The 12,583-nt window shown below is 45.5% G+C and overlaps 1 protein-coding gene across 5 annotated transcripts in view; it reads right to left on the bottom strand.

Annotated features, from left to right (window-relative positions):
• Window positions 1-9,348, bottom strand: part of CFAP221 (cilia and flagella associated protein 221) — an 84,569-nt gene extending 75,221 nt beyond the window's left edge. The window contains exons 1-3 of one of the 5 annotated variants that reach the window (XM_082465982.1): window positions 5,624-9,348; window positions 4,109-4,294; window positions 1,430-1,530 (exon numbers count right to left, since the gene is read on the bottom strand). In XM_082465982.1, the coding sequence (XP_082322108.1) occupies window positions 1,430-1,530; window positions 4,109-4,247 (240 nt within the window). In that variant the 5' untranslated portion in view covers window positions 4,248-4,294; window positions 5,624-9,348. The other 4 variants (XM_082465981.1, XM_082465983.1, XM_082465984.1 and 1 more) reach the window with 4 other exon arrangements.
• Between the last annotated feature and the right edge of the window lie 3,235 nt (window positions 9,349-12,583).

Below are 12,583 nucleotides of genomic sequence, written 5' to 3'. Positions count from 1 at the left end.
CCCACTCAGTGTGACTTTGGAGGGTCACGGTGGGGTCGCTGAGGTGGTGCAGCTGCTTTAATGTTCAGGCCCCCTTTTCGTGGCGGATTAGGGGTGCTGTAGCCACCCCGAGCCCTCCCCAGTCTGGACATCCAGGTCAAGGAAGGGGGGCCAGGAAGGCCAGGACTCAGGTGGCTCTGCGGTGGACTGCTGTCCCCACAGCTTCAGCCACTCCTCAGTGCGCCCTTTCACCTGTCCCTTCCGGAGCCCTTTCAGCGGAGCTGCTGCCCCAGATCACGCCAGAGTGTCTCTGGCCACAGTGACTGATTTAGGCCTGGGCATCTGACCTGAGCAGGCGAAACGGAACCTTTGCTGGGCCCTTCTAAGAAAGGGACAACCCCTCCCCTGGTGGTGGAGGCGTGGAGCAAAAGTGCACTGGTTGGGACTTCCCTGGTGGCGCAGTGGTTAAGAACCCGCCTGCCAATGCAGGGGACACGGGTTTGAGCCCTGGACCGGGAAGATCCCACATGCCGCGGAGCAACTAAGCCCGTGCGCCGCAACTACTGAGCCTGCGCGTCTGGAGCCTGTGCTCCGCAACAAGAGAAGCCACCGCAATGAAAAGCCTGCACGCCGCAACAGAGTAGCCCCTGCTCGCCGCAACTAGAGAAAGCCTGTACACAGCAACAAAGACCCGACACAGCCAAAAAATAAATAAATAAAATAAATCTAAAAAAAAAAAAAAGTAAAAGTTCACTGGTTGGGAGGCAGGCAGCCTAAGAGTCACTCTGTCTCCGTCCCTGTGTTCTTGAGGCAAGTATTGTATTTAACCTTCTGGAATCACGGTTTCCTCATCTCTACAAAGAGAGCCACAATACAACCTCCACAAAGCTAGTGTAAAGACTAAACTGGACCACGTGAGACGCAAAGCACAGTTCCTGGCCCCTGTGGTCACTCAGCAACGGCACCAGTTTGGAGAGAGTGTTGGGAGGAGCCTTTGGCAGGGGGAGGAAAGCTGTCCAAGGACGCTGACGCAACTTTAAAATTTCTCATCCTAGAACTACCTTTCTGGTCCAGTTTACATCTGCACTTCTGCTGACTTTGCTGCTCTTCAGATGAATGAGTATAAATGCAGAACATGCATGTCATTTCATTATTGTGATTAATTATCCCACTTAGAAAGTACCTACCCAGGGGTGGGGGAGGGATGGATTGGGAGTTTGGGGTTAGCAGATGCAAGCTATTATATAGAGAAACAGCAAGGTCCTACTGTAGAGCACAGGGAACTATATTCAGTATCCTGTGATAAACCATAATGGAAAAGAATATGAAAAAGAATGTATATATATGTATAACTGAATCACGCTGTTGTACAGCAGAAACTATCACAACATTGTAAATCAACTATATTTCAATGAAATTTAAAAAAAAAATTTTTTTTTAAAGTACCTACCAGTATCTGCTGGTGTTGTTTTTCTACTTGATAGCCTCCAAAATGCAATATGCCAGGTTTTGCCTGTATCACCTTATTATTCAGAAGATTTGCATAAACCTCTATAGAAACAATGCAGATAAGTATATCATGAGTTGAGACATAAAAACGTATATTAAATGAAAGAAGATCCTATCAACATGAGCTCCCTTTAATCTAGGGTATTTTAAGCATACGAAAGTTTCATACAGAGGATACAGCGGTCAACAAGATTAATGATTGTTCCACATGAACTGAACTGCTTCTCCCTCTATTCTTACACATCACTTGGGAGATATTATCATCATAATACAAATTCACATTTATTGTTTATTATCTATTAAAATAACTTGCTCTGTACACATTTTATACAAGTCTTCATAATAACACAAGCTTGTGAAGAACACACACCCTGTGTTTTCTCTGTATAACACTGCAATTGCTTATTATGTAATGAATATCCACTTCAAAGAATCCAAACACCAAGGGTTTAATTTTATTACTGTGTATTTAACTGCTATTATTTGACTTCCTCTGAACTGAATTACAGTGCAATACAGAGTAATCCTAAGGCTCTGAAAAATTATGCCTCTGGACGGTAAAGTCTCAAACTGCTCTTGTCATGTGAGTGTCTTTTTTTGCTCCCAGTTTTGAGAACAAGGTTAGGACAGCTGAGCTCACAGAAAACTCCAGGTCTACAGAACTTGTCCCGGCTTTTCATGCAGCAGGAACTGAGATGTGTGGAGAAGACACTGGGTCACAAGCCTTTCCGTGCCTTCCGTGCTTCATGCCAGGCATTTGTTTATAACCCTCCATTCTTTCCATTTTGTAAAAATCAAGCCCAGGCCTGGTTCCGACCAGTAAACTGCCTCCTGCGGTATGAATGCCCTGTCCAGTTTCCTACAAATGACAACCTTTCCCCTTTGGCTATAGCTAAATCTTGTGAGTCACAGACACCCTGACCCCACCCTTCGCCTGCCGTGTTTCGTACCCATCTACGGTGGGTGTGAAACGTTTGGTGTTTTTCTCCTCCGTGGGTGAATGGTCACTGTCATCAACTGTGGGCCAAACTGAAGGGCTGGACTGGGGTGAGGGTGGTGTCTCAGGGGGATTATGATCTCCGTAGTTTATTTGGTAAATTTTTAAGTATTGGTAATTACTTGTAAGTATTGAACATTACTTGGTAACTTTTTAAAAATTTATTTATTTATATTTATTTTGGCTGCATCAGGTCTTACATGTGGCATGTGGGCTTCTTAGTTGCGGCATGCATGCGGGATCTAGTTCCCCGACCAGGGATCAAACCCGGGCCCCCTGCATTGGGAGCGTGCAGTCTTACCCACTGGACCACCAGGGAAGTCCCGTGGTAATTTTTTTTAATGCTGAAGATTTTGTTTGTAGGGCCACAAAATAGATGTAAAATGGGCATTTTTCTGTTAATGCCCAGAAATAGTCAAGTATACTAACTCGCACTCAGTGTGTTCTTCAGTGACAACAGAGCCACAGCAAATGCTGCATTTCCAGCATTCGTGATGGGCCTTGAATGGCAAGTGGGAAGCAAGCTAGTGGGACGTAGGGAGCTGGATACCGGGCTGCAACAGCTGAACACCACCTCTCCGCTTAGCTGGGCCACCTCAGCTTCCCCAGCAGTAAAATGGAAATAGACGGTATTGTGGTGATACGATGGATTCAGTGAGAAGACTGTAGGCAAAATGAGTAGCCTTCTGCATAAGAGCTATAGGATCTAACAGGCTTTCCAGGCTAAGGGATGTGCGTGGGCAAAGGCAAGAAGGTGTAAAATGCAAGTATTCTTGAAGGAGCAGGAGTAACAGGCGTGGCCGGAGCTGGGGGACTGGAGGGGCCCTGGGTGGGCAGGTCCAGATCGACGGCAAAGGGGGCCAAATGCCAAGCAAAGGAACTGCGCACAAGGGGATCCCCTGAGAGCATCCAAACAGGACGGGGGCAGGAGCCAGCATGGATTCTAGGAAGGACAATGCCAGGGCTGTGAAGAGTGTGGCCAGGGAGGAGGGCCCTGCAATAGTCCTGGTGACCTGCTGAGCATGAAGTGGGGACAGAGAGGAAAGATATTTGAGGAAGTGGAGGTGGCAGAACTTGGCGACCAATTTCCACCACAAAAGTCTACCAGTTACAGGACTTCCCTGGCCGTCCAGTGGATAAGACTCCACGCTCCCATGCAGGGGAAGCGGGTTTGATCTCTGGTCGAGGGAACCAAGATCCCACATGTGGCCGGGCAACTGAGCCTGCACGCCACAACTACTGAGCTCACGCGCCTCAACGAGAGAGCCCGCGTGTCGCAAACTACAGACCTCACACGCTCTGGAGCCCAAGCGCCACAACTAGAGAGAAGCCCAAGCACCACAACGAAGAGCCTGCGCCGCAACGGAAGATCCCATGCGCTGCAACTAAGACGTGACGCAGCCAAAAACATGAGTAAGTAAAATAAATAAATATTAAAAAAATAAAGTCTACCAGTGAAGTGGATGGATCTGAACGGAACCATTGTTCTTAATGATGAACACTATTACCAGCCTGTAAAACCATACAGAGAAATCAGCAGCCAACATTCCATTATGCTTTCTGGACTTTGGATCCTCTGGGAAGACGAGAGTTGTACAGCATATCTGTTTCCTAACCACCTACTTGATTCCAGGAGGTGATTAGGTACTGCTTTTGGTTTCCTGGGTTCCTCCACTAGGCTCCTTAAAAGGAGGGGCGACACATCATGAAACGGTTCTTCAGCATTCTTTACTTCCCTGCTGGGGGTTTTCACCGCTGCCATTTCATCATGAAAAATGGAGCCTTCTTTTTAGAGCCAAAGGTCATTTCCTGGGAAGAAAACAGTAGTCGTATAATCATCCACAGGAGACCACACACTGTTTTTCCTCAACCCTTGACAAATGTACTTCTTGTCACTGCGTGGTTTACTGCGGCTCAGGGCCCCCCCCCCCCGCCTCTCCTCTCTCCCGCCGCTCCGCTCCGTCCCCACGCAGGCCGTCCCACTCATCTTGCGTCACACGTCACACGCTGCACCCAGTGCCGTGCCATTGCTCAAAACCCTTCCGTGGTCCTTAATTCTCCCCAAGAGCTTTTCCCAAAATGTAGCCCCGATGCTTCCTGAGGCTCTCACAGTTGATGAAGTTTGGCAAATGTTGAAGTCAGCAGTTAAACAGGGCTTTTCTTTCTGAGATTTCTCCGAATCAGTTTCTTAGATGGACGTGACCATGAAACCCTTCAACACTGGGAGACACTGGCATTTTTGAGCCACCTTCCTGGGCCCCTCTCTGGGGAGAGGAGGTGGAGAGCCATAGACCTCCTCCCCCGCCACTGGGCGCTTTCCTAGGAGCTCTGTCCTAGGACCGAGGGCCCCGGTTCCGTCACACCCTTTGCCAGGCTCGCCTTCATAAAGTTCACACCGATCCCAATGCCCCTTAACGTTCTTTAGCAATTGCTGCCTACACTACTTCTGGCATTAATAATGTATTGCCTTGTGATGGCACTTTACAAATCCCACACATCTTTATATCTCCCACAGCTGCGTCTCTAAGCTTGGGGGCTGCTCTGTGAAGCCCCTGAGATTGACGTAAAGTCACGTGTGGATCTTTACGTGTGTTCTTTTGTTTTTTGTTTTGAGAAGGCTCATAGCTTTAGATTCCCCAAAGAGTACAGTATCAAGCAAAATACACTGACCACGCTGAAGAGGTGCTTAACAATCACTTTCTGAAGGAAGGTTCTCCTTTCCACTCTCGGCCCATCCCCTCTCGCCAGCATGGCTGAAGATTCACCTCGCCCAACTCCTTCCCCTCCACCCCTTCAACACCCGCCCCGGTTCACTCTCCAGCCCCCTCCCCTCACATTCCCTGCCTGTACTTCAGGGAGACACAATAGCTAAACCGTTGTCACCCAAGCTCCCATCCCAGGTCACTCACCCCCAAGGTGAGCTGTCCCCCTTCCCCCCACCTCCCCACCCCCGCCCCAGGCATCCTCGGTTTCGCGGCCCCATGCTCTACGGGGCAGGGCCTCTCACCCTTGACAAACGCCTGCTCCCCTCAGCACCCCTTTACTCCAGAGCAGGGTCGAACCCAGACCCACGCGCCACCCGCATCCTCATTTAACCCTTTGGGCCCGGGCTCTCCTCCGCCCCCCACCCAGGCTGACTTGCGGCTGGACACCCGTCCGGGGTTCAGGCTGCCTCCACGGCCCCAGGTCCCAGGCCGCTCACCCCGGAGCGGGTTCCTGGGCGGGATTCCGCGGGCGCCACCACCTTCCCCGAGCGTCGCCATGACGACGCGGACGCGCTCCCTGGGTCACGACCGGACGCGACCAAACTCCCCTGGGACGTGGGGGGACCCGGGCGGCCGCTGCTGGAGGTCTGGAGGCCGCGGGTCAGTTCTGGGGACTCGAAGCAGTCTCTCCGGCCTGGGGAAGAGCAAAGAGAGCGACTTATAGGGTCTGAGGACAAAGAATTCCCGAGCGGACACGAGGAAGTCGGAACACACCATAAACTGGATACCCTGAGAGCAGATGGCGGGAGAGCTGGGCTGAAACGGGCGGGGCTTAAGGGTGTGGTGCTGAAGCTGACGGGGCGGGGCCGAAGGGGGCGGGGCCGAAAGGCGGGGCTTACCAGGCTCAGTGGGTGGAGCGTCCCCGAGGGACATTCAGTCCTAGACATCCTACTGTAATATAGTTCACTTTACACTTTCTATTATGACAAATTTCAAACATACACAAATTTCAAACATATACACTTTCTATTATGACAAATTTCAAACATATACAGGCAGAATAGTATGATGAACCTTCAACACCAACCCGCAACAATTATCAAATCATGGCCAATCTTGTTTCATCTTTACCTTTCCTCTACTCCCTGTATTTTTTTGATGTCTGAAATCCCAGACATCGTATCAACCATAAATATTTCAGAATATACGTCCAAAAGAAAAGGCCTCGTTTTAAAAATATAACCACAATCAGTACCTAAAACATTACAATAATTTCTTAACATCTTCAAATACTGGGTACTCAATTGTCTCATAAACGTCATAAAATATTTTTTTAGTTTGACACTTTGAACCACAATTCAAATAGAATCCACACATTACAATAGATTGATATGTCCTTTAGGTCTCTTCATCGATAGATTCTCTCTCCATGTCTTTTTGTTGTTGTTGCAATTTATTCATTGAAGAAACTGTTTCTGTTTAATAATGGTATTTAGGGGTTATAAACCATGAAACTGGGCCAGCTCCCCAGACCTCTTGCCCTGTTTACTCCACCCTGCTCACGCATGGACATTTTTCCTTACACAGACGGCTCAGGTCTCTCTTCCTAGGAGCTGTCCATGTCTTGCTCCCTCCTTGTATGACTTGGCACTTACTTGATGTTATTTATGGCTTCATGTTGATAAGAGATTATCGTAGGAATCCAATAAGGCTACCTGCCTTTCCCAAACCCACATCACTTGTGTTGCATGTGCTTTTGTGCCCCTCCCCCCACCCTGGAATGCTCATTTTTCCCATCTTCCCATTTTCCAGCGCCTCCCTTCTCCCTACCATCACCCCTGATTAAAAATCTCCCCATCTTTCAAGGGTATCACTAGAGATGGTGTATCCTCTACCTGCTCCTTAACCATCCAGACCAGAAGGAGTGTTTCCTTCCTCTGGGCTCCCATCCACTTTGTTCTGTCATTTTGGGGGCACTTTTTATATGCCAAACCCATCATTATGTGTGTGTTTGAAGCTGCAGAATTCTTAGGAGGAGGAGACCGTGCCTTCTCTTTGCATCTCCCACAGCCGTTGGCACAGTTCTTTGATCAGAGTGAGTACCCAGTAACTGTTGGTCAAGTGGGCAAAAAAATTAATTCACTTGCTTATATAGTAGATTGCTTTTTACTTTTCTGTTTTGTTGCCCCAACAAGGATGTAGATTTCAGAACAAGTATTATGTTTCCCATATTCCTGGACCTTTCCACCTGAGATCAAATCATCAAATGCTTATCTCCATACACTTTTTAAGGGGTATTGGGTAACATTTTAAAATTTTCCCTTAAGTTTTTTGTTTTGTTTTGGTTTTTTGTTTTTTTGGCGACGCCTCGAAGCTTGCAAGATCTTAGTTTCCGGACCAGGGCTCGAACCTGGGCCCTCAGCAGTGGTAACGCAGAGTCCTAACCACTGGACCACCAGGGAATTCCCTGATTTTCCCTTAAGTTTTTAAATAAATTTGCCAAATTCCCTATTTTATATGTAAAGATAGATAGATAGGGATATACATATAACATGTAGGTCTCTGTACACTCAATTAAGCAAATTGCATATTATTGTGTAGTGTTCGCTGTTGGTCATCTGCTTCCACTTTCTTACAAACAGAACCGCAGCTTTGCTAAGATTTCTCCCTAATCCCCAGTTCCGTAGACCCCACTTAGATTCTGATTAGTCTATACCAATCATCGAATTCCCAGTCTTCTTGCCCACGACTGATTTATGGTTGAGTATGCAACTCAATTCTGGCCACAAAGACATTAGGGTAAGGCTGCCGGGGGACCCTGGAAAAAGGCTTCCTTTCTCCTAAGAAAGAGACATACAGTATCTTTCTCTTTCTGGACAGTGTAGTATCCAGAGGTGATTCCTTGAAAGTGCAGCAGCCCCCAGAGGCACTGAGGGGCCCTAGTGCTATGGTGAAGGTGGCGGTGGTGAGGATAGCAGAGCAGGAAGGAGACTCCACGTGGATGATGTCATCTCAACTCTGATTGTTTGGTACCCAAATCCCATGACCTCTTTCTTTCAGCTGAAAACATTCTGACATGCAATGATTTCTAAACACTCACTACTCAAAAGTGGTAGCACAGAGGCTTGTTAGAAATGCAGAATTTCAGGTCACCTCAGAACGCCCGAATCACAAACTGCATTTTAATAAGACCCCCCTCCCCAGGAGATTCATGGACACATTAAAGTTTGGAAATGACTGAACTGATGCTGTACAATTCCAGCTGTTCTAGATCATCAATTATTTAATCAATTCATTTACGTATTTCACATTTATTTCACTTAGCGTTTGCAGTGAGCAGAATACAAGGGTATCCCTGCCTCTGCCAAACTAATGCAATGAGATGGGTGTGACAAGAGGCGCGGAAGCTGATGCACAGGGGAGCGGGGAATTTCCTTGCCTGAAACTCCTCGGTGGCTTCACATTGTGCAGAAAATAAAATTCAAAATCCTTAACATAGCATTCAAGGCTCTGCAGGACCTGACTGCTGGCTCCTCTCTCCACCTTCTCCCTCACCCCCGGCTCCACTGTCCTCCCCCCACAGCCCTTTGCCTGGTGTGGTGAGTTAAAGCTGGCTGAAGGTTCCCTGACACTCTCCCATGAGAGGTGGGGACCCTGTGCCCTCCCTTTGAATCTGGGTGGGTCTGGGACTACTTTAACTGCCCAGTCCAGTCCTGCCAGAATTTCTGACCCCAAAATTCATGCAATAGGATAAAATGGTTGTTGTTTCAAGGCTGCAAGCTCTGGGATACATCTAGCTGCAGCAATGAATAATGGAAAACTTGGCTAAGTCCTACTCAGCCTAAGGATCCCTTCCTTAGAGGGGCTTTTCCTGGCTTCCCTAGCTAAATCATGTCCTACCCCATCATCCTCTCTCCCAGCCCCAGGTTCTTTTCCTTCATTGCATTTTTCGCAGTGCGTGATTCTAGACTGATGGCTTTACCTCTTTGACGTCTGTCTTCCTAGACCATAAGCTCAGTGAAGTTTGACTTGCTCACCACCATATACTCATCACCTTGCACACTGCCTGGCACGTGGTGGGACCTCCAAAATATTCAGAGAATTAAGTCATTAATGAATTATGCCAAGAGAGTCCTAAACATATATATATATATATATATATATATACACACACACACACACACATATACATACACACACACACATATATACACAAACACACACATATATACACACAGTATATATACACACACACACATATATACACAAACACACATATATACACACAGTATATATACACACACACATATATATACACAAACACACATATATATACACTATATATAATACACACACACATATATACACACACACATGTATACATTTAGAACACACACACACATATATACACACACATATATATACACAACACATATATATACACACACACATATATACATACACACACATATATACACACACACATATACACACACACATATATACATACACACACATATATATACACACACATATATACATACACACACATATATACATACACACACATATATATATACATACACACACACATATATACACACACACACACACACAATATATATACACACACATATATATATTTAGAACACACACACATATATATATACACACACATATATACACATACACACATATATATACACACACATACACACACACACATATATACACACACATATATACACACACATATACACACACATATATACACACACACATATACACACACGTGTATATACACACACATATATACACACACACATATACACACACATACACACACATACACACACATACACACACATATACACACACATACACACACATACACACACATATATACACACACACGTATATATACACACATATATATACACATGCACACACACATATATATACACACACACATATATACACACACATATACATACACACACATATACATACACACACATATATATACACATACACATATATATACACACACACACATATATATACACACAATATATATATATTTAGAACACACACACATATATACACACACATATACACATACACACATGTATATACACACACATACACACACACATATATACATGCGCACACACACATATACACACACATATACACACATATATACACACACATATATACACACACACATATATATACACACACACATATACACACACACATATATATTTAGAACACACACACATATGTGTTTGAAATATAGGCAATATATTCATATGGTTCAAAATTCAAAAAGTAAAAAAATCTCCCCCATACCCCTGTCCATAAGCCACCAGGTTCCCTTTCCTAGAGGTAACACATGTTGCCAGATTCTTATTTATCTTTCCAGGCATATGCTATGCATACACAAGCAATTATATGTATGGTTCTATTTGTAAGCAGTTCATCCCCTATTTAAAAGCCGAATTGCTCACTCTTCTGTCTCCTCTTTTTTCCACTTACAATAAATCTGAGTGATCATGAAACTGTGCCCCACAGAGTCCACAGGAGCTGATAACTAATAGAAATTCTTGAACTTGTCTTACAGAACAATAGCTAAGGGCACAGCTCGTAAAGCACTTTGCTTCTGTCTTCATCGTCAACAGCCTTCATTGATGACGTTTGCTTTAGTTTCTTTCCTCCCTCCCTCCTTCCCTCCCTTCCTTTCTCTCTCTCTCTCTTTAATTGCATACCTTCCCAACCTCACTCAGCCCACTTATTTTACAAGACCTTTCAGTTCCTGCCCTGTGTGACCCAGCTGGGGCTGGTTGAGACCACAGACCCTAAAACTGGGCCTATGCAGATGCCCTATGAATGGCCTGTTGACCTCAGAGGACTGGAAAACCCCACCCCCCAATCATGGTCAGTGCCTCCATTTTGAATATCCAGAAGCAGGTATCCAAGATGCACCTGCACAGAACAGCGATTACCTCACCTTTCCTCTACCTCCAATCCCCTTTCCTCACGCCTAAGACCACCCTGCTTATCCCATAAATATCCCAAGCCCCTTGCCTTCGGGGAGGTGTATCTGAGACTGATTCTCCCATCTCCTCACTTGGCTGCCTTGTGAATAAACTCTTTCTCTGCTGTAAACCTTGGCGTCTAGTGGTTGGCTTGCTGTGTGTCCGGCGAATGGACCATTCCGTAACAATCATTCCATATCTGTACATAAGGTACCTCCTCATTCTTTTTTTATGGCTGTGTATATTCAGTATTTTATGTAACCTGTCCCCTATTGTTGGATATGTAGGTTGTTCCTGATCTTTCACCATCATAAACAATGTTGTAGGATTTCCCTGGTGGTGCAGAGGTGAAGCACCCGCCTGCCAATGCAGGGGACATGGGTTTGAGTCCTGGTCCGGGAGGATCCCATGTGCCGCGGAGCAACGAAGCCTGTGTGCCACAGCTACTGAGCCTGTGCTCTAGAGCCCGTGAGCCACAACTACTGAGCCCACGTGCCACAACTACTGAAGCCTGCTCGCCTACAGCTTGTGCTCTGCAACAAGAGAAGCCACCGCAATGAGAAGCCCGCGCACCGCAACAAAGAGTAGCCCCCGCTCACCGCAACTAGAGAAAGCCTGTGAGCAGCAACGAAGACCCAATGCAGCCAAAAAAAAAAAAAAAGTGTTGTAATGATTTATACAATGCATATATCATTTCTACAAACTTTTGCATATATTCATTCACGTACATGTGAGTATATCTGTAGGAAACGTCCCTGAAGTAGAAGTGCTAGGCCAAAGGGTCTGTGCCTCTGTCCTATTGATAACTATTGTTGGGTCACCCATCATGGGCTTTGCATTAATTTTTGCTCCTACTTGCAAAGTATGAGGTCATTTGTTTTCTTACAGCCTCACTAACAGAATATATTACAAAACATTCATACTTTTGCCAATCTGATAGGTGAAAAATGGTATTTCAGTTTGGTTTGATGTTGTATCTCTCTAATGATCAGTGAATGTGAGCATGTTTTCACATGTTTAGGAGACATTTGTGTTTCCTTTTCTGTAATCCATGTCCCTTACTCATTTTTCCATTGGGTTCTTGATCTTTTTCTTGTTGACTTGTTGAAGCTCTTTATATATCAGGGAATTTGTCTTTCATTCCTTGATAAGTGTTGCAAAAATTTTTCCAGCACTTGTCATTTGACTTTGCTGTTAATGGTTTTTGCCTGGCAGAATTTTAAAAAATTTATGTTGTTTTCATCATGTATTGCTCCATAACAAATTACCCCAAAACTTAGTGACTTAAAACAACTACAGGGAATTCCATCATGGTCTAGTAGTTAAGACTCTGCACTTCCACTGCAGGGGGC

Source organism: Balaenoptera physalus (assembly GCF_965194825.1).
Source record: "Balaenoptera physalus genome assembly, chromosome: 6".
Lineage (NCBI taxonomy): Eukaryota > Metazoa > Chordata > Mammalia > Artiodactyla > Balaenopteridae > Balaenoptera > Balaenoptera physalus.
The sequence above is the reverse complement of the archived record's forward strand: the minus strand, read 5'-3'. Positions and strand labels throughout refer to the sequence as shown.